Genomic DNA, 23,256 nt, shown 5'->3' with positions numbered 1-23,256 from the left:
CTCTGGTAGAGATGGGGGATCCCGTCAAATGACAAGTCTCTGGTAGAGATGGGGGATCCCGTCAAATGACAAGTCTCTGGGAGTTCTAGTGTTAATAGTTTAGATGCAAACCAAATTCTTTTATATCCAGAACGCACCTCTCTGAAGATACGGAGATTCTGATTCATCATCTCATATTCACACAGTTTTCAGACACACATCTTTTAGTTCCATCCTCTCACAGAATAATAGTTTAAACCGTTTGTCAAGTCTTAATTGTTTGCAAACACCGACTGGTTCTTGAATCATAAACGAAGTGCGAACGATCCCTTAATAATTAAAAGAATCCTAGAACCTTCTAATTAATCATCCTAAGACCAAGCAAGGTGATGTTCTATAATTAATAGAGTATTACAGCTATCGGTCACAAGTAATGACAATAGAAATAAATAGCTTTTAAAGCGTTTTATTTAGCCCACATTACTCTGGTTTCAATTACAGCTGAATGAAGATAAGACTGAGATCCTCATCTGTGCCCCAGACAAGCTGGTTCCCAAAGTCAGAGACTCTCTTGGTCAGCTGGCTTCCCACACCAAACCTTCTGTCAGGAATCTTGGTGTGACCTTTGACCCAGCTCTCACCCTGGATTCTCATGTCAGTTCTCTTGTTCGCTCTTCCTTCTCCCATCTTAGGAACATTGCTGAACTTGAGATTGTTTTCCACACATGTGCAGCACCAGGCTAAAGACCAAAGGTGACAGACCATCTGCTGCTGTGGACCCCAGACTCTGGACCTCTCTCCCCCTGAGCCTGAGATCAGTGGACTCAGTGGTCTCCTTTAACACTACAATGGCAAATCTGCTAAACAAGCTAGTTTCAAGCATTTTTCCACAGCCGTTAATGTTCTAACATAAGTTTGAGTTTAAAAGCTAGCTTGTTTCACAGAGTCGATATTGCAGCTTAAATATCATCATTATGTTGAGGAATTAACGTTTTAGCTGTTGGATCAAATGTCCAAACGCTTGTTCAGACTAATCAGCCATTTTGTGTCGTGATTCAGCCGCTTCATAAAAAATTACTTCAATGTAAATGAAACTGAGTTGGAGCAAGTTTGTGTTTAGTTTGATCGTCAGTGTTTATCTGAGGTCCTGTAAGGATCGCTCTGATGACTTAAATCCATCTGGTGGACACACACACACACACACACACACACACACACACACACACAGGTATGAAAACGTATCCACACGTATTTTTAGGTTTTTATATTAGTTCAAACTTACATGGCGGTGCAGGTAGAACAGGAAGACTGCAGGTTAGACACCCAGCAGCATGGCGCTGTGGAAGCCATTTCTGTGTATTTCCAACTGACTCTTAGTCGTTTTCCACGTATATTTTAATCCTTATTTATGTAAAAACATTCAGCCAATACCTAAGACTTGCCGTTTCAGGTTTGTCCTGCAGGACGTCCGGGTCTCTTCCACTGCAGACTTAAGCAATTACATTTATTGTGTCTCTGTGAGTAGAGTTCATGCCGTCTCCGCAGCCCAAACATCTAAATATAAAACCCAATTTGTGACACTGAAGTCATGTTTACACCTGCTTTACCGTTGGAAGTCTGACGTGTCTCCTGCAGTAGTTCACCTGGTGGAATCCTCTTCTTCAGTAATCATTCAGCTGCAGCTGACAGGTAACAAAAGACCGGGTCCCTGTGCTTTTCTGCACTCTGGATCTTCAAGCAAAAACAGCAGCTGTTCAGTTTGTTGGGTCTGTTCCACATCAGGAAGGACAGTCAAACGTCCAGACTCCGTAACTCTAACAAGGCCATGCCGGTCATGAAGACGAGCATGTGCAGCGAAGCCACCTCTGGTCTGATGTGATCCAGACAGAACCCAGTCAGCTAGCTCCTCCATTCTGTCAGGTCCAGGTCAGGACCAGCGGACCAGAATCTGGTCTCCATCCTCTATAGAGTAAAACTGAAGCGTCTTCAGGTCGTTGCTGAGCTCAAACTCCGCCCCCACCATCTGTCATGAAGAGAACATCACATGATCAACTCTTCTGAACGGAGCACCTCAGAATCATCCCGGTAATCCAGAACGCCAGACAGAGGAACCACATGGAAAACGTATCTCCTATATTCTTCTCTTAAAGGGTTCATCCACCGAGTAAAGGATCACCAGTAGCTCTGGTCAGTTGGTAGTCAAACATGTCAAAAACCAGAAAAGAGAAGCAGTGAGGCAGGTTTAGCAAGCTAACCTAACACAAGAGCAGCTTCAGGGTTTCTTTAGCTAACAGCTCCAGGTCCTATTTCATCCCAGGATACAAATAAAGTGTTCATTAAAAACTAGTTCACAAATACTCAAAATCCTGATCAAAGTTTACTTTCAGACAGCAAAGCCTGAAAAAGAGCATCTAGAGGGGAAGTAAATTCTTTTAAAAGAGGTGTGGAACGGAAGCAGAAACGTTTCTTCGTGCTACGGTTCAGCGCACAGAGGAAGTCTCAGCCGGGAAACGTCACTGCTCTCCTCGCTGGACTCACCAGATCACAAAATCGCTCGAGTTTATGCAATCCGCCGCTAAACCAAAACGAAGGAAATCTCGTGTCATATTGCTGTTTGATGTCTTACAAACACGCCGCTGCTCTTCTGGAACTACGCAGGAAGTAAATAAGCTGTTGGGTCACTTGAATGGACATAATCTACATGCAGGGTCCGAAATTAAATGTTTTACTCACCGGCCAAGTTGGCTGGAAATCTACCGGCCAACATTCTAAATGATTTAGATCTATATCTGTTATTCTATATTATGTTGATTCCAGAGTGACAAAATAATTAAAACTTCAATTAATAAGAAAAACAACTCTTTTGTCATTTTTACTATTTATTTATTTATTTTTAGAGATGTTTTTATGAACTCTTTCATTGAAATCTAGTCAGACTCCTTGTTGTCTCTGTCCTTGAAGTCTGGCCTCCTGCTTCTGACACCGTCTTTGTGCCAAAGCATTACAGCCTCATTTGGGTCCTAGTCCTTGATCTCTGGAGAACACAGCTGCACCATGAGAATATCTGAAAGTGTGTCAGGGCTAGGGTTGTCACGGTAACCGGTGTAGCAGTAAACCCCGGTAAAAAAGTTGACAATAATAATAACCGTCTTGTTTTTAAATATATATATATTATCTCGGTGGATTGCCGTGGCTGCGGTGTAGGCGCGGTGACCCTTACCAGCCACCGTATCATCTGCTGAAGTTGCCGGCGGCACATCGTAAGCTGGACAATGTCTTAGCTGCGTTACCGGTGTTAGTGCGCAAAATGGATGTCATCTCGGAGAGGGTCACCGGACGGTGTGGAGATGTTTAACACCTGAATTGGCTTCACTGAAGGACTGGAATGACCAGTTACAGACTGAAGGCAGAGAGGAAAATTATCTCTGCCTGACCCAAACACAGTCTTGTTATCCTAATCTGATGCCATGCAGCCTTGATGCTGCAAATAATCATCCCCCACGAAGGAAGGAATGCAGACAGATGCTGTGGAACCCGTCCTCCCCCCCCCCCCCCCACCCCCCCCCCCCACCCCGGAGTCTCATGTTGTGAATGTTGATGTTCGTGCTTATATGTTGAGGTGTTTTTTTTGCATAGTACAGCTACGCTGTGTCGGGAGTAACTCTGGTATGCCTTTTTTTCCCTCCACCAACTTATCCTCATGTAATTCCCTTTTCATCTATTAAGGTAGCGCGACTCGTGTTGCGAATGACCGCAGTCACCAATTCTTGTCATGTGTCTTGCCCATGTATGTCTGATCTCTAAATTGTGTGTACTGAAACTCTATTTCGTTTCTCTGTATGTCCTGCACATGTGGTAGAAATGACAATAAATAACTTTGATTGATTGATATTGTGTCCAAGTATGGGGTAATACTTATAAATCTAATTTATTAAAGATTTGTGTTCTCCAAAAAAGAGTGGTAAGGATAATTACTAATTCTGGATATAGAGATCATACAACTCCATTATTCTATAATTCCAGATTACTCAAATTTTTTGACTTAATTCAATTTAAAACTGACCTAGTACCGTATAGGGCCATGATGGGTGTACTACCGGGTAATTTGCAAAGGATGTTTAAAACTCATGAAGAAGGATATGAATTGAGAGGCGTTAAAACTTCATTTTTCCATTATACCGAACAACTATGAAAAGTGTGTGTGTATCTGTGTGTGGTATCACACTGTGGAACAAACTTGATGTGACTTTAACATTATGTAAAAACATTAGATCATTGAAAATGTTGTATAAACAACTTATAATTGACTCATACATAAATAGCAAGTGATAAAAATGGTAATTGGTTGCAAATGGAATATTTTGTTCTTGTTGTTTATTGGTTTTGTTTTTCTTTTCTGTAGATTCATGTGAACAATTGTTTGTAACGGTATTTTTATGTAGCAAGGTGAAGATAGAACGACCTGCATGAAGAAAAAGCTTTTTTCTTTCAAATTTGCTAATGTGAGCAAATGTGATTTATTAACTGAATTGGGGCTTTTGCTTCTTCCAGTTCCCTCTCAAACGGTTTTATGTTTTTGTTTGTTTTGTATTGTTTTCTTCAACAGCCCAAACAGCAGCCATGATGTTTCCAGCCTAACAGCGGGGGTACCTTGGTGCTGGTGTAGGTGAGCCTCAGATCTGATGGTGGAACCTTCAGCAGTCTGTACAGCAGGCCCTTTACCTTCTGGACCACCATGGAGGCTGCAGAGAAGAAACGGACACCAGAACTCTCAGAGCCTTTCATCAGGCCTCTCCTACATAAAGTGTCCAGGATTTTACCTGGGAGCCTCTTCTCTATTGGCTTCCGGCTAGAATCATCAGGGAAGGTGAAAGTGATCTCTGCAAACGAGAGACAAACAAAAACACCTCAGAAGATGCAGTGGTGTGCAGTCAGGACCAGCAACACCAGCACCGCTGGCCCAAACATCTTCAGAATCACTAACTATCCATGTAAATGGAAATGTTTTCATTTTCTCATGTTGGGAACATTTTTCTTGGCTGAATCGCATTCTCTACATGTCTGTGGATTCAATGTTTGATCCAATCAGATTCAGTCTCTTGTGTTGCCAGGGGAAGTGTAATCTGCCCAGGGCATTCGAAGTCAGCGAGCAGGTCTGTGTTAGTTATATTGTATAGATTCAGATTCACCTCCCTGTACCCTTAAACATGAATACGTAGATGCCTCATTGGGCGCTGGAGAGCGTAACAGCGTCGCCGCCATATTGGATGGGTCTCCGCACTCTCCAAAGTCAACGCAGAGTGTGTGCAGCCTATGACTACAACAACCGGCATGCTATTGAAAACAGATCACGTAGGATTACTAGTAACTATTCTAGCCTACCTGACTGGATTTCATATTTACATTTATTTTGTTTAATTATAGTTATATTTTAATTATCATGCCATACTGTGGGTTGGGTAAGCACCTTCCTCAGTAGAAATGAATGCACTTGGGGCAAATGGAGACCCATCAAAGATGGCGGCCAGCCACAAACTGCTTCTCATGTTGTTGCTGCTTTTAACGAAGCAGATTTTTAGCACAGATGGGCTGTGGCGACATCTCAGCTGATGAGCTCTTGGATCGTTTTAATTCTACATGCACTGATATTTTAGACTGTATTGCCCCTCTTGGACCTCGGCGCTGTGCGCGTGCTCCAGAACCATGGATGAATGACTCTATTCGATTTCAGACGCGCTTGTAGAAGAGCTGAGAGACAATGGCAAAAGGACGGCCTTCATGTCTCGCTGGATATCCTTAGGGATGCTCGTGCTGAATACCAGTGTGCACTAAAGCAGGCAAAGACACTACTTCTCTATGCTTATTGTAAATAACTCCCATAAGCCTCAGGTGTATTGAGTCGTCTTATCTCTCCTGGTGTGTCCTCTTGCCTAAAGTTTTCTGATCTGTTAGCGCCTCTCAAGATAAAAACCACGAGGCGCTTCACAAAAACAAAAAATGTAAAAATATAAAAAATAATTTAGAAAATGTTTAAAAATATATTAAAATGAGCAAAAATAGACAATTGTGATTAAAAATGTTAAGAAAGAGAGAGAGTGAACAGGAAAGAGGGAAACCAGTGGATCCTGAGGAAGGTGGAATAGGTGGGGAGAGCAGAATAAAGAGAGAGAGGTGAAGAAGGTCATACAAAAGCCAGCCTGAACAAGTGAGTCTTCAGCTGCTTTTTAAAGGAGACCACTGAGTCCACTGATCTCAGGCTCAGGGGGAGAGAGCTCCAGAGTCTGGGGGCCACAGCAGCAGATGATCTGTCACCTTTGACCTTTAGCCTGCTGCTGCACAACCAGTAGGCTTTGATCACTGGACCTCAGGGACCTGCTGGGGGTGTAGGGACTAAGAAGATCACCAATGTAAGATGGTGCTTGTCCATGTAAGGCCCTGTAGACCAGAACCAGGATCTTGAAATGAACCCTGAAGTTGACTGGCAGCCAGTGAAGCTGGAGGAGAAGCGGGGTGATGTGGGTGTGTTTGGAGGACTTGGTCAGAAGCCGAGCAAACTTAGACTCTATCAAAACCATCCAGGTTTTGATAGAGTCTAAGCAGGTGTGTAGCAGCTGCAGCTTAGACATCTCATGGGGCTTAAAGGAGATGTACAGTTGGATGTCATCTGCATAAAGAAGGTAGGAGATTCCTTTAGAATCCTTTTGTGTGTCTCAGGCAAGAAATCTGGGTTTTTCATTGACGGCCATTTTAAACTTGATAAACAGATAAGTTCTGTGATCCAGAGCGTGTTCTTGGTAAAGTCAAGCCCTATTTACCACTCAAAGTCTTTGAAAAGGTTATACACCTGCTAATCATGTCGAGACTCGACTACTGCAACTCTCTATATCATGGACTGGAGCAGTCGTCAATTCGCCGCTTGCAGGTGGCTCCGAATGCGGCAGCTTGCTTGCTGACAGGTAGGAGACGCAGGGATCACATAACTCCGGTTCTAAAAGCTCTTCACTGGTTCCCGATCACTTACAGGATTTAATTTTAAATGCTACTGATCGGTTTTAAGGCAACACAATTTGGCCCCTCCTTATCTGTCAGAACTCTTAAACACTCATGTCCCCAAACGAAACCTCCGATCATCCGCTCTACATCTAATACCTGTTCCCAAGTCTAGGCTGAAGTCCAGAGGCGACAGAGCCTTCTCTGTGGCCGCTCCCAAGCTCTGGAACAGCCTTCCCCTACAGATTAGCTCTGCTAACAGCCTTTCTACCTTTAAGTCTCTTTTAAAAACCTACCTTTGTACCCTTGCTCTTAACTGATTTCATCGTTCATTAATTTTAGGGTCTACTGGATGTTTCTCAGTGTTTTATCATGTTATTGTTGCTGCTTGTGTGCGTTTGGCACGTTGTGCAGTCGCTGACTGTTGGAAATGTGCTTTATAAATAAACTTGACATTGACTACAGCAGCTCCGTTAACCAGCACCAGTCCAAGGGGCGTCTACGTACATATACCTGTATGTCTGTGCCTGGGCCAGCTAGCTGACTCACAGTGACATCACAGGTTGTCCTAAGCAATCTGCTACATTAATACTTTATTTTTATTTTATGGCAGCCTACTTTGGCTACATAGTTGTGAATTTAGTTGGGAAACCTGCATAGGCACCAAATGCATACCCCCCCCCCCCCCACCACCACCACCACTGAGGACCAGAGTGATGTTTACGGGGTCACAGCGAGATCATGAAGAGGAAATCAAAGCATCATGGAAGGCAGGGATCTATGAAAAAGGTGTGTTATACACTACATATATATACAATAATGTGTGGCGATGGTCTGGGCCCCCCAACAGAACTAAACACACATCATATAAAAGCACAAGAACCTTGTGGAACCAAATGAGCAGAACATACTTAACAGCTGATTCTTCAGAACAGACGGACCAGGCTTCTTCAGCTCGCCTTCTTCTGGGGCTCCATACTCTAACACACACACACACGCACACGCACGCACGCACACACACACACACACACACACACACACACACACCTTTAATAAGCAGTCATACGTGTGGACCCTTGAATGCGTCAGCACTGACTTACTGTTGATGAGTTCCTGGTAGCGTGGGTGCTGGTTGGTGAAGTGGGTGCTGGGGTGACCCGGTCCCCCCGCCTTAAGCCACTCTTCTCCAAACATTTTGATGTAGTCAAGCTCCGCCCCCCTTCTCTCCAAGGGCTCGATCTGACACAACCACAGAAACAGGTTTACACGTTGCTCTGAACATGTGTGGGTTTGCCTGAAGTAAACAGAAATCAGCTGATTCTGAGTTTGAGGAACAAAGCGGACGTCCACGCAGGAGTTTACATAATGAAGAGCGTCTGACTAACACGGAGGGATGATTTCTGAAAACTGGAACTGGGTTCACAAGGTTAAATTTCAGTTATCACGTTTACAGAAGCGTTACAAAGGTGAAAACACTGGACAAATACCATGAAATGTAAAGATTTGTAAATAATGTAAACATGGACTATACTGTTGTTATTTCAATAGGCAATGCTGTAAAAGTCTGATTAGAATGTTTTGTAGGTGTAATAAGGAGCCGACATCGTACGCTTACTCTTCTTTCTGCTCATTTCCACTCTCAGTTTTTATTTTTCCTTCTGAATGAAATTAAATAGAACAAAAGAGAAAATACATTTTCTGTAGATCTTCAACAGAGGACCAAACTCCTCATTAATACTACTAATAATAATATTATTAGGGGGTTAACCACCTGGACAACGCCGTCCACCAGTCTGGTCCCAGGGGCAGGCTGGTTTCAGACTCACATGAACAGCAGTTAACATCACACACACGTTCTCACCTCACAACCGTTGAGGGTGACCAGTTGTCCAAGTTTGGCGATAAGCATCTGATTGGCTGTTGCTGGGTTTCCATCGCTGCTCACCAGCCTGTTGCCTCGACATGATAACTTCTTCAAACTGGGAAGTTTGCTGAGTTCATTCACGACACTCCACTGGAACATGGGGCAGGGGCAGAAAGGGGGGGGGGTAAAGTAGAGTTGGTCATTGCCCTCAAGGTAAGTGGTTTCAGTGGGATGCTCTCATGGCTGCGTCTGTGAATCGAGCCTCTGCACAAACACAGCAGCGTGTGAACACACAGTCAGCCGTCCGTTAGCGCCCTGCTACTACAAACGTTTGTGAAGCAGAAATGCATGGCAGGGGGTGGGCGTGGGGGCTTAGGGGGCTGAACCAATAGCCCTCCAGCTGCCAGTCATGTGCTCTTCCCGAGGGGACATCATATAGTAGACCTGTTTTAAAACGGGTCTATAAAGAGATCTCAGCTGTTTGTTCTTGGCAGTTTCAGTACCTTCCAGAATGAGCCGTTTCAGGGCCTCGTCATGGTAACTCACTGCATTTTTTAACGGGGGCGGGCGTGGGAACGAGCCCCGCACCGTGAGAGTAAACATCACGTCTCTAAAGCTGATCTTCACCCGCGTATGTCACACGTCATGTGATCAGGAAGCAGAAAATCCACGAATTACGACATCGCTTTGGGACGTTGCTGTAAAAATAGGCGGGGCGCCAACCGGAAGCTTCTGCAGCTCACACTCCAACAACAGATTGTGAAAGAACGGATAAAACTGGAAACACGCCGATTCTTCCTGATGTAAGAAGTGAGTCTACTCTTTCTTTGGGTAGGTTTGCCGTTGACAAAAAACACTGTGAAACGCTCAGAAACAAGCTGCAGCTGGCCACACCCACCCCTCCTCTGATTGGCTGCTATGAGGCGAGGAAATCGGCTCTCCGAAAATGGCTCGCAATAGGAGGATCTCTTGTGACGTCAGTGTTTGTTTCTCGCATTGCATCGTGGAACCTGGGTGGCAACGAACAACATATTTAACCAAGAATTTGGTTGTTTTGCACATTTGGAGGATTCAGCGAAGCAGACGATTCCTGCTGTGTGGTCGATGGTCCGGCCCGTGGGAGGCGTGATAAAAGTTCTATTAGAATTTCCTCCGTAAACGAAAGTGATGACAGGTAGCGACCCAGACTCTGAAGAGAGCCCGGACTCCTGCGGCGACGTTTGTGAGGCTCATTAGCTCACGGGAAGTCCTGTTTGTTAATTAGAGAAGATCTTTATGAAATCATTCATCTTTGTGCATTCGTAAATCCAGAGTCGTGTTGTTTTCCTGTTCTAGTACAAGCGTCTCAACCCGTGATCATTATAATGATAATAAATAAATACTGATTAATGACGACTTAGTCGCTGTGAGCATTTATCCGTTCTCTTGGGCCGTCACCCACAGGTGATGTAAACAACGCTGGTTCTGCTCGTTGGAGCTAACTGCTGCTGTTAGCATCACCACGGCTTCTGTTTTCAGACGAGATCGGCTCAGCTTTCCTTAAAATTATAATCGTAGGCCTGCAGCCGTTTGAAAGCCTTTAATTTTTAATGTTGAGTAGGAATAATCAGCAGATTGGTGAAAAAAGTCTAACACCGGGGAATCGGACCGAAGTTTTCCGTCGTCCCAGAGCTCATGCAGGCTTTAATAATAATAATAATAATAATGCATTGAACTTATATAGCGCTTTTCTAGAGACCCAAAGACGCTTTCACACACTCTCACGTTCACACACTGCTAGTGATGGTAAGCTACTTGTAGCCACAGCCGCCCTGGGGAGGTCTGACAGAGGCGAGGCTGCCATTTGGCGCCGTCGGCCCCTCTGACCACCACTAACACAGGCAAGTTGGGTGAAGTGTCTTGCCCAAGGACACAACAGCAGGGTACCCCTGGCAGGAGCTGGAATCAAACCCATGACCCTCCGATCATGAGTCGACCCGCTCTACCACCTGAGCTCCTGCTGCCCCACAGCAAAAATAACCTTTTAAGCTTCTCACTAAACCTCCTCTTGTCTTTAGACGTTCACGTGTTTACATGTTGGGGATTTTGTCCCTAAACTCACACACAAGTGTACGTCACGCATCGATAGCAGCTTGTTTTGGACAGCCAGCCGATCGCGCGTGAGCACAGACAAAAAGAAGATCCTCCCGTAGAGCTGCCGCTCCTCCAGCGTTGACAGGTGAGGCAGGGTTCTATGCTCATGTCCCTTATGACATCACAATAAGAGACATTTTTAAACAGCTCATAGAAGCAAATGATTCCTGAAAATAGATGGGCCGTTTTCATTCATGTCTGGAGTTTCTGCAGACAGTGGAGGCCACATGGCAGCACGACGCACACTAAAAGGGGTTTCTGCTTTATTTGTCCCCTTTAAACGAGGGAGGACACACCGACCTCCGTGATGTTGTTTTGATCCACGATGAGGTGCGTCAGAGCAGGGAACATGGAAGTGTGGCGTCCTAAGGAGAAGGGAACACATTTAGTTTCAACCTGGGAGGCTCTTTTCACAAAGAGGATCCAAAGTTGTTTCACCTGGAGGGGCATCTTCAAACTGGATGGCAGATATTCCAGTAGCAGTCAGGTTCAGACAGTCCAGTCTGTAATTCACCAGAAAAGAACACGGCTGCAGTTAGGATCAGAACCAGAACCCTTCTACACGAGGCTCTCCTGCACTAGAAGTAAATAAAAGATCTTTTTTTTATCTGATTTTTTCATGTTTTGCTTTTTGAAAAGACAAAAATGTTAAATTTAAACTGAATGAAGATGTAGAACTCTACACATTTACTTCTTTTAAGGATCCTGTAAAATGTTTGGTTCTATATTGTTTTATTTTGTAAGAGACATGATGGCATGTGCTCTTCTCAAGGTAAGGGTTGCAGCTTCCCACAGACTGTCTGGTTCTCCCACACAAGCCACCAAAGCGAACTCTGAGGACGCGTACCTGGGCAGAGCAGAGATACTGAGCAAGCTGTCCTGCACCAGAGGATTACCGTACAGGTCGAGATGCACCAGTGTCTGCAGCACTCCTTCTGGCCTTGAAGCGACAGAAGAGAAAATGATGTGGGTCTTACAGCGACGCGGGTGAAGACCGTGAGGGCTGACGGCGGGGTTACCTCTGCAGCTCTGCTATCTGGTTGTATTCCACAGAGAGATGCTCCAGCTGTGGCCACATGGGGGCGCACTCCAGGATCTGATCAAAGTTAACAACCTCAGTACACCACAGATTACAACCAGACTATGACGTCACACACCACGGGCTCCAGCTGCAGGCCACCATGTCCAAGGCTGGAGTTTGTCATGGCTAAAGCTAACAGGACAGCACGCTGCATGTTTGTCATCACAGGCTGAGATCCCAGGACGATTGGGAATCTTCATCCACCTTCTAGAACCGTGGTTCCCATCCGGGTTTCCTTGATGACCCGCTTGCTTGTGATCAAGACAAGCCAGGACCCCCGACCTCACCTCCCACCCACACGCTGAAAGTGATTAATTACAAACTTAATAGACAGTTTTACGTCTTACGCTCAGTCTGGTTACACGGTTGGGGGCGTTGTTGGGATTATACAAATGTAATTTTGGTAACCTCTCAATCCCTTGTGGGGGTCATGGACCCCAGGCTGTTCTTGGGTCGAGGTCAGGAGGTCGAGCGGGAAGTCCAGTAATGGGAGGGTTATAGGATCGATCCTGGCAGAGAATGCTGCTGTGTCCTTGGGGAAGACACTTAGCCCACTCGCCTGCTGGTGGTGGTCGGAGGGACCGCCTCCGTCTGTGAGTTAGCTCAGGCCAGTCTTTATTGCCCCTCATGGGGAAACCTGGAGCACCACAACAGTCCACACATTCAACATCATTGCACCCGCGTTTGAAATGATCAGAGACCATCCTGAATGGTTTCTGCTCATTCTAAGCTTTTATAGCCACAGGTACAATTGCACCTGTGCACCAATAGGTGGCAGCCTGTGCATCTTCCCTAAAGGTGCTGGTTAGGATCCCGTTTGCCTTCCTACCCAGTGGTCTGTGCCAGCTATCAGGCAGGCTGCTCTGATAGTCCCTACTAAAGAGACAATGTGTAGTTTTTACTGTTCATCTCTGGAAATATCCATCGAAATGCTGTTGAAAATTAATTTAATGATTCCCAGTTGTTGAAAAAGAAATGCGACTTTGTAACATATAACCATAAACATCGGGTCTAAAACACGAGGGTTTAGGCCTCTGGGCGATGCCGTGTTTCCTTCTACGGAAGCCTGTGAGGACAAAACACATTTCCTGATTTGTAACAAGCGGTTACAAAACATTCACCATTCATGAACGTTGTTGTTGTACACATTTACCTCCTCACCCGTCACCACGGATGAAAGGGAGTCTGATGTTCTTGTTATTTTGCCGGAGGTCGCGCTCCCTGGGATTTTTAACCCTAAAGGCCGTCCGTTGGTAACGTCTTACCCCAACACAAAAATACCGCTTGCTTGCTATGACTTAGGTATGTACTGCCCCCCATCGCCAGGGAAAACGCACACGGTCACTTTAACTATCCGTGGCACGTGGGTCTGACGTCCCACTGGCAGGTGGCCATACCAGGCAATAGAGCAGATGGATGAAACCAGTTAGATAAATATCTATAAAATAAAACCATCAACACAAAAAGGTTCAACTGACATAAGAAACAGTCTCTAATCTTGGGTTATCTCAGCTCATCCCTTTAGTTACACTGCTATAGGCTCAGACTGCTCTTTGTGTTTACCTGCTTCCAGGTGAGCTCACAGCGGTTCAGGATGAGGGTTTTGAGGCTGGAAAAATCCAGGCAATGAGCTGAGGGGTCAAAGGGCAACCTCAGTCTGTTCTCACTGAAAAATGAAAACATGACACTAATGCTCAGAGTGGGACAGCACAAAAACCACACACCTAGTCCTCAAAAGAAGCCCCACCTGAGATGCAGCTCATGCAGTTGGTCCAGCTGTTTGGTGATGGCAGCTACGTCTTCCCAGGAGGTCAGCAGAGACCCGTCAAGGTTCAAAAACTCTATATCTGATCACTGCAGTTAAAGAGCAAGTTCACTCGTCGTTTCTGGACATTTGCGGTGTCGGTGGAAAAAAAGTTGTCACTTCCTGTTTCAGGAGGGTTAGGGTTAGGGTTAGAAGGTGTTTCAGGAAAGAGGCGTTAGAGTTGGGAGCAGAACACGGCGAGACCTGGACTCATTTCCTGATATGTGGACATCTCTCGTCTGATTGGCTAACAGCAACACGACTCTACCACCGACTGTTTGCTCTGCAACGGCGATGTTTTATCTCCACAAATAACACAAACCTGGAGGAGTTCTGCTGTGTGGTGGAGTTGCTAACGCTAACGGTTAGCTTCTACTAGCCAAGATGTTATCTGCTGTTTCCTGGACGCTAAACGAACAACAGCCGTCCCCGTCGTGAGTCCAGATGGGTGAGTCCATGAATGTCAGTGACAGGGTGACGTAGACCTGTCAGGATTTTCACATCCTAGAGTTTCACCGTCTTTGCCGAATGTGAGAAATAGGAAAAGAAAACTACTTTCATGTTTACTCAGACTGATTATATTTCAGAAATAAGTTTTTCAGTGAATTTGAAAACACTGAAAATCACCCAGCAAACATAACCCGATTGTGTTCAGCCTTGAAATCTTCCAAAATAAAACAAATTCTTCCAAACAAAGCTAATAGTTATTTCCTTCAGATTCCTCTTAAGAGTACCGGTAGTCATTTGGTGATCTTATTTTACTTAGATGACAAAATCTCCACCATTAATTTTGTTTTGTCCAGCAGAGATGAAACGCTCAGTCCTCCAGAGCTAAAATCCTTTCATCACTCTGCTGGTCTGTTGGGCTGCAGGCAGCTCTGACCGCGACAGGAAGAGACCGAACAAGCTAGTTCACAAAGCTAGAGTTCTGCCCACTGGGTCCAGCTGAGGAGACGTGTGAAAGGAGGATGCTGGGGAAGAAGACCACCATCTTAAAAGCCCCTCCCACCCACTGGGTTCCTCTGTGGAGACCATGGACAGCTCCTTCAGAGGCGGACTGAGACATCCCAGATGTAAAACAGAACGCTACCGTAGGTCATCCATCCCCTCTGCAGTAAGAGTGTAGACCTCCTGGTGTACAACACCACCAGTGCAACACTCATTATGTGTTCAGATACCGGACTTACATAGCGTGTCTGTGTCCCTTACAGTCTGCTGCATGTTCAAGAAACCAAGTTCTTCATTTTTAATTTGTGGTTTTAGTGGTTGAAGGTTGCAACACTAGCTTACGGTGTTTTGTTTTTACTTCTCCTAAGTGCTGCTGTAACAAGTGAATTTCCCCGCTGTGGGATCAATTTTATTCTATTCTTTATCATTGCTGGAGCAGCCATCCACCACGAAGAAGGAATACCAGTTATTGCCTACATATCTTGGGAACTACAGTCGGATTAGCTTCCAACACGAAGGAAAAGCAGAGTGACGTGACTTCTTCATGGTGCCTTTGCTTTGAAATCAGAAATAGGAATTTTCCGTTCCAGTAGGACAAGCAACCCAAGTAGTCCCCAGGTCTAAGGATCCTGACCTGTCCAAGCTCACAATTTCTACATAAAACCTGCTAATGGCAGTTAGCGCCTGTTAGCGTGGTAAATGAGTGGAACACATATTGTCCAATCCCTCCGAAGAACATATTGTTTTAGCGTTAGCATGCCTAAAATACCAGCTAGCATGGTGAGACTGTGGTCAGCTATAGGGTGACAGAGTTCTCAGACTCCCAAAGTAAACATGGAACATGGTTTAGGATACTGGGTGTCGTATTCCTGATTTCTCCAGGTTCCCCCGGTCCATTCACCTCACAGTACTTCAGCATCGCTACTGGGAGTTTCTCAAATCTGAACAAAAAATAATAATTATTCCTTTTCCAGATCAGCTGAAGCGAGAAATGAAAATAAATTAAACTTCATCGGTGTAACACAGCGCCGGGGGGGTTCTTGAAGTAGGGCGCCCCCAGAGATCGAAAAGCAGCAAATGATGATCTGTTTGCCACACAATAACGAGAGAATGCAGCAACGGAGGACAGCAGGTCAAGGGTCAAGGAGTTCGCCCAGTAATCAGTGGGTTGCGTGTTAGAACCCCAGCTTCTGCAGTCACGTCAGTCTTGGTGTCCTTGGGCAAGACACATTACCTTCTTTGCCTGCTGTGGCTACATTGTAGTTCATCCCCACCAGTGTGTGAATGGATGAAATGTTCCTGGTAGTGAAAAGCCCGTTGGAGTCCCCTGGGCCTGACTCAGACAGGCGCTGCACGTCATGTATCATTTAGCAAAGCTTAATCTGTAGCTACTGGTCAGACTCTGAAAAGAAGAGACTTGGAAAAGGCAGCAGAAATATCTTAGGGATCGAAATGTTTTTATCATGTGTAAAACTCTGAAGGCAGACAGCTTTAAACAATGTCCAGAAACGCAGATTAAAATGAGATGACATCAAAAATCCTCTGGTCCTGACTGGAGTCTGGTATCGGGGGAATTCTCAGAGATCTGGAGTACAGCTGTGCCCTCAAGTCCATTTAAATTTCTAGTTCATTAAATTACATTTTTTTCTGTCACACCTGCCTTTAAAGGCATACTTTGCAGCTTTATTATCATTTTAAAACATCTTCTTGAGCCAGTTTGTACTGAAATGACGAGTAACAGTGCCTAGGATCCTTTTAAACAAGTGGCAGCATTTCATTTCTGCTCTCACTGATAGAAAACATAACAGACACATGATACCTGCACTGAACATCAGACCACTTGAGCTTTTTGGAGGAAATGATGACCTCCTGGCTCAGCTCCTCTTCTGTGTCAAACTCATACTCCCGTCGCAGAGCAGTCAGGAAGTCCACTCCAAAACTCGCCTTCTCTGGGCGAACAAAAGAGCCTCCTGTAGGATGTCTGTGGCACGGGAATATGAATCAAAACCACTTAAGAATGTCATCCTTTTGTATCTTGTTACAGATCACTAACCATTAGGGCATTAGGGTTATTTTATCTACCTGCATGTGAAATACTGCACTCCTTCATGGGTGCCATCGTGTTTGCCTCTCTTTGGGTCGTCCCATTCCACGCCGAGCCAAAAGCCTGATGGCAGAAATAATAAAGAAAGTAGTCATGGCAATGATTCCGTCACCATGCTCATGTGTTGATATTACAGGTGTGCATTATGCAGGTGTAATACCACAGCAGGTGTATAAGATAAGATAAGATAAGATAAGAACAACTTTATTTATCCCGAGGGAAATTCTTGTGTCATGTACATGCTCAAAGCAGTCGGAGACAAAGGAACAGGTGAAATAGAAATATGATATACATTAAAAAAATGATCTACAGGAGTACCATGTAGGATAGTGCAAAACAAACAATCGCATATCTCAATAATTAAATACATGACTGCATCCTTGTGAATAAGTAATTAAGCTGTTGGTGCAGGCGATTCACAAAAGTGATTAAAGTATTGTGTAATAGAACAAGGGTTTGTAGCAGCATATGATATGATGGGGGGATAAAAACATATTTACAATCAGAACTCTTGGGTAATATTGCACAGTCGGTGAGGGCACAGAGTAACCTAGGTAACAGTATTAGGAGAATCACCTACAGGGTTATATTATGTAGGTGTAATACCACAGCAGCTGTATAATACGTAGGTGTAATACCACAGCAGATGTATATTACGTAGGTGTAATACCACAGCAGATGTATATTACGTGGGTGCAATACCACAGCATTTGTTTATTACGTAGGTGTAATACCACAGCAGCTGTATAATACGTAGGTGTAATACCACACCAGATGTATATTACGTGGGTGCAATACCACAGCATTTGTTTATTACGTAGGTGTAATACCACAGCAGATGTATATTACGTAGGTGCAATACCACAGCAGCTGTATAATACATAGGTGTAATACCACAGCAGATGTATATTACGTAGGTGTAATACCACAGCAGATGTATATTACGTGGGTGCAATACCACAGCATTTGTTTATTACGTAGGTGTAATACCACAGCAGCTGTATAATACGTAGGTGTAATACCACACCAGATGTATATTACGTGGGTGCAATACCACAGCAGCTGTATATTACGTAGGTGCAATACCACAGCAGCTGTATAATACGTAGGTGTAATACCACACCAGATGTATATTACGTGGGTGCAATACCACAGCATTTGTTTATTACGTAGGTGTAATACCACAGTAGCTGTATAATACGTAGGTGTAATACCACAGCAGATGTATATTACGTGGGTGCAATACCACAGTAGATGTATATTACGTAGGTGTAATACCACAGCAGGTGTATAAGATAAGATAAGATAAGATAAGAACAACTTTATTTATCCCGAGTGAAATTCTTGTGTCATGTACATGCTCAAAGCAGTCGGAGACAAAGGAACAGGTGAAATAGAAATATGATATACATTAAAAAAAAGATCTACAGGAGTACCATGTAGGATAGTGCAAAACAAACAATCGCATATCTCAATAATTAAATACATGACTGCATCCTTGTGAATAAGTAATTAAGCTGTTGGTGCAGGCGATTCACAAAAGTGATTAAAGTATTGTGTAATAGAACAAGGGTTTGTAGCAGCGTATGATATGATGGGGGGATAAAAACATATTTACAATCAGAACTCTTGGGTAATATTGCACAGTCGGTGAGGGCACAGAGTAACCTAGGTAACAGTATTAGGAGAATCACCTACAGGGTTATATTACGTAGGTGTAATACCACAGCAGCTGTATAATACATAGGTGTAATACCACAGTAGCTGTATAATACGTAGGTGTAATACCACAACAGATGTATATTACGTAGGTGCAATACCACAGCAGCTGTATAATATGTAGGTGTAATACCACAGCAGATGTATATTACGTAGGTGCAATACCACAGCAGCTGTATAATATGTAGGTGTAATACCACAGCAGCTGTATAATACGTAGGTGTAATACCACAGCAGGTGTATAATACGTAGGTGTAATACCACAACAGATGTATATTACGTAGGTGTAATACCACAGCAGCTGTATAATACGTAGGTGTAATACCACAGCAGCTGTATAATACGTAGGTGTAATACCACAGCAGCTGTATAATACATAGGTGTAATACCACAGTAGCTGTATAATACGTAGGTGTAATACCACAGCAGCTGTATAACACGTAGGTGTAATACCACAACAGATGTATATTACGTAGGTGCAATACCACAGCAGCTGTATAATATGTAGGTGTAATACCACAGCAGATGTATATTACGTAGGTGCAATACCACAGCAGCTTTATAATACGTAGGTGTAATACCACAGTAGCTGTATAATACGTAGGTGTAATACCACAGCAGCTGTATAATACGTAGGTGTAATACCACAACAGATGTATAATACGTAGGTGTAATACCACAACAGATGTATAATACGTAGGTGTAATACCACAGCAGCTGTATAATACGTAGGTGTAATACCACAACAGATGTATATTACGTAGGTGTAATACCACAGCAGCTGTATAATACGTAGGTGTAATACCACAGCAGCTGTATAATACGTAGGTGTAATACCACAGCAGGTGTATAATACATAGGTGTAATACCACAACAGATGTATATTACGTAGGTGTAATACCACAGCAGCTGTATAATACGTAGGTGTAATACCACAGCAGCTGTATAATACATAGGTGTAATACCACAGTAGCTGTATAATACGTAGGTGTAATACCACAGCAGCTGTATAACACGTAGGTGTAATACCACAACAGATGTATATTACGTAGGTGCAATACCACAGCAGCTGTATAATATGTAGGTGTAATACCACAGCAGATGTATATTACGTAGGTGCAATACCACAGCAGCTGTATAATATGTAGGTGTAATACCACAGCAGCTGTATAATACGTAGGTGTAATACCACAGCAGGTGTATAATACGTAGGTGTAATACCACAACAGATGTATATTACGTAGGTGTAATACCACAGCAGCTGTATAATACATAGGTGTAATACCACAGTAGCTGTATAATACGTAGGTGTAATACCACAGCAGCTGTATAACACGTAGGTGTAATACCACAACAGATGTATATTACGTAGGTGCAATACCACAGCAGCTGTATAATATGTAGGTGTAATACCACAGCAGATGTATATTACGTAGGTGCAATACCACAGCAGCTTTATAATACGTAGGTGTAATACCACAGTAGCTGTATAATACGTAGGTGTAATACCACAGCAGCTGTATAATACGTAGGTGTAATACCACAACAGATGTATAATACGTAGGTGTAATACCACAACAGATGTATAATACGTAGGTGTAATACCACAGCAGCTGTATAATACGTAGGTGTAATACCACAACAGATGTATAACACGTAGGTGTAATACCACAACAGATGTATATTACGTAGGTGTAATACCACAGCAGCTGTATAATACGTAGGTGTAATACCACAGCAGCTGTATAATACGTAGGTGTAATACCACAGTAGCTGTATAATACGTAGGTGTAATACCACAGCAGCTGTATAATACGTAGGTGTAATACCACAACAGATGTATATTACGTAGGTGCAATACCACAGCAGCTGTATAATATGTAGGTGTAATACCACAGCAGATGTATATTACGTAGGTGCAATACCACAACAGATGTATATTACGTAGGTGTAATACCACAGCAGGTGTATAATATGTAGGTGTAATACCACAACAGATGTATATTACGTAGGTGCAATACCACAGCAGCTGTATAATATGTAGGTGTAATACCACAGCAGGTGTATAATATGTAGGTGTAATACCATAGCAGGTGTATAATACGTAGGTGTAATACCACAGCAGGTGTATAATACGTAGGTGTAATACCATAGCAGGTGTATAATACGTAGGTGTAATACCACAGCAGATGTACTGTAAATCCTCTAATATTAGCCTGTATTTAATTAACTGCCGGGTATCATATTTTGGCCGGTGTCGGAGTCGGCGGAGGTGAATAATGGCCGTTTTCTTTATTGTGGCAGGATGAAATGTGGTAACAAGCAAGTACGGGGGGTGGGGGGGTGGGGGGGGGGTTGTGTCATCGTCTTACTTTTGATTTGCCAGTGATAGACCGCGAGGGTAACTTTAACCGTGCGGAGACGAAGAGGAGGCGAAAATTTGATATCAAGTTCAAAGAGAACGTGCTGATTATGCTGCAGAACACTCTGGGGAGCAGTAGCAGGGGTTGTATGAACTAGTCACTAGTCGACTTCACTGCTCTATAGTGACTTGTTATGCCTGTCATCAACTAGTCGCTGTCACGTGATAATGACCGGCAAGATGCAGTCCACGGAAAAGACAGCAGCCTGCTGTCAGCAGGTGACAAGCTCCTGCACGTCGGGAGGCAACGCGCTGTGCCAGAGCGTCGGTATTGACACCCGCCGTAAAATGGACATTTAACCAAATTGCGACCTTTAACCTCTTGCAATTTAACCTTCCCCTCACCCCCATCCTAACCTTAACCAGCTTGCACATGCAAAGCTCTGATTGTTGATATGCTCCAGACATCTGCGTCCTGAGCACGGCCACAGTAACATTATCAAATCAGGTGTCGCCACCTCAAAAACTGAGGGCCTGTCCACACGTAGCCGGGGATCTGCCAAAACGTAGATATTTTTCTACGTTTTGGCCTGTCATCCACACAAAAACGGAGTTTTTCACACGAAAACGGATCTTTTTAAAAACTCCGGCCAAAGTGAAGATCTGCGTTTTCTCCGTTTTGGGTGTCTGCGTGTGGACAGACAAAACCGGAGTTTTAAGGTCCGCAACGTCACTTTCCGCGACAAAAAATGCTGACATCACGTGTGCGACATGTGTTTACACTAGCCGGCATCATGGAAGCCCTCAGAGCTGCGCTCTGTCACTACCCGATCCATCAATTGTCCAAGCGCTTTCTGCTTGTTTGTTTTTGCAAGCGGAATTACTGCTCCTTGCGGAAGACCACAGACGAAGGACGAGGTTAAGAACGGGGGAAGCACTGCCGCCTACAGGTCTGGCATATCCTTAACAACGTATTTATCTGGGTACGTGTGGACAGATTTTGTTTTTACAACGCGGTGGTGTGGATGCAAGTTTTTGGAGGGGCGGATATTCGTTTTCAAAAAACCTTGGCTATGTGTGGACTAGGCCTAATTTAACACGCGATCGTTCATGTCGGCTCATTTCCTTTAATGTTTTCTGTCTTTTATTTGTGCCTGATGCGTTTCGCTGCTGTGGAGCGGGGCGCATCACCTGTTTTGTCCTCGGTGACGCACCTAACTGATGAGGCCGGTGAGCACTCGGCTGTTTTAGCGGTCGGTAGATCTTTTAGAACTGCAGTTCAAAGGTAACTCATGAGGTGAATATATATGAACCCAGGTAGCAGTTTCTCTTTAGGACTGAGAGGAGATGCAGGAAGATAATAAACAGGCAGGACAGAAAAATAGTCAAATAAAAACAAGTTAGTTTTTGTACCTGCTGGTTGCAACAAACAGACAAACAGATTTACGGTATGTTTGCCGTTTTATTTTGTAATGTATCCCGTGCATTTCCCGTCCTGACAGTGGAGCCTCCACCGGAAGCAGACTGACAGTGGAGGTCTGCAGCCAGGTGAGCTGCCTCTCTGAACCGGCGGGGCTCAGGCTGTTGGAGTTTTACTGAAACAGACCGTTTCCAGGTACAAAGCCAGGCTGACGAAAATAACTCATATTGAAGATAAAATGACATCTCAATAACACCAAAGATGATGGCATATGCTCTGCCTACCTTTGCTCACAAAGGTCTAAGATGGCATGGTCTGGCCCCTTTAATGCATCTTTTATCTCTTGCATTTAGCTTTTTTTTCTGCGTCTGGTTTTATTTGCTCTGGTTTTAATATGTTTTTACATAAAAGCCGAAACAAATCCCTCCTACTGGCTCAGCTGTACATCTACCTGACAATAAAACTTCTAATACTCTCTTTTAGACATCATTATGCTGCTCATATCTCACCGGTGGTGGGTGGCACCAGGCCCGCGAAGCGCACCGTAGCCCGCTCCCCGCCGATGGCCACCCTCCTGCCCAGCAGGTCCGTCGGTTGCTCGGGGTTAAACATCACTCCAACAACGCGAAGCAGCGGCCGGCTTGCGTCGCCACTGTAACGAGAAACACCTTTACCTTGTTTACCGGCAGAACGTTTCAGGCGATAGTTCCCGGAAGTGGCAGATTTCGACGTGGCACCGGTTTCCGGTGTACGTGTTTTGACATTTATTTTTATATTTTAATTTAGTATAGTTGTATCTTTTAGAATAATGTTTAGTTTGTTTAATTTATTTCTTTAGTTAGCTAAAAACTG

General features: G+C 44.2%; 1 protein-coding gene across 2 annotated transcripts; it reads right to left on the bottom strand.

The window, feature by feature from the left end:
- Positions 1–1,438: 1,438 nt before the first annotated feature.
- tbce (tubulin folding cofactor E) lies at positions 1,439–23,139 on the bottom strand. 2 transcript variants are annotated; one of them, XM_015954501.3, is made up of 17 exons: positions 22,914–23,139; positions 16,882–16,966; positions 16,619–16,780; positions 15,655–15,740; positions 13,795–13,894; positions 13,611–13,713; positions 11,986–12,062; positions 11,814–11,906; positions 11,405–11,469; positions 11,267–11,331; positions 10,935–11,078; positions 8,831–8,983; positions 8,070–8,208; positions 7,881–7,949; positions 4,800–4,859; positions 4,630–4,721; positions 1,439–2,002 (listed from the first exon to the last, which is right to left on the bottom strand). In XM_015954501.3, exons 1-17 carry the CDS (start codon positions 23,014–23,016, stop codon positions 1,907–1,909), a joined length of 1,692 nt encoding a protein of 563 aa, XP_015809987.3. In that variant the 5' UTR covers positions 23,017–23,139; the 3' UTR covers positions 1,439–1,906. The 2 variants fall into 2 exon arrangements, with proteins under 2 accessions (XP_015809987.3, XP_015809988.3); XM_015954502.3 differs by lacking the exon at positions 10,935–11,078.
- Positions 23,140–23,256: the final 117 nt, after the last annotated feature.

The sequence above is a fragment of the Nothobranchius furzeri genome, chromosome 7 (genome assembly GCF_043380555.1).
Source record: "Nothobranchius furzeri strain GRZ-AD chromosome 7, NfurGRZ-RIMD1, whole genome shotgun sequence".
Classification (NCBI taxonomy): Eukaryota; Metazoa; Chordata; class Actinopteri; order Cyprinodontiformes; family Nothobranchiidae; genus Nothobranchius; species Nothobranchius furzeri.
This window is presented reverse-complemented; position numbering and strand designations above follow the sequence as displayed.

What these genes read in the sequence shown, in the direction of transcription:
- tbce (XM_015954501.3), bottom strand. Translation starts at nt 23,016, where the DNA reads ATGTTTAACCCCGAGCAACCGACGGACCTGCTGGGCAGGAGGGTGGCC. An exon ending in ATCAAAACAACATCACGGAG is followed by an intron (nt 11,079 to 11,266) that starts GTCGGTGTGTCC and finishes TGATGTCATAAG; the next exon opens with GGACATGAGCATAGAACCCT. An exon ending in TCACCCTCAACGGTTGTGAG is followed by an intron (nt 8,209 to 8,830) that starts GTGAGAACGTGT and finishes TGGTTGTGTCAG; the next exon opens with ATCGAGCCCTTGGAGAGAAG.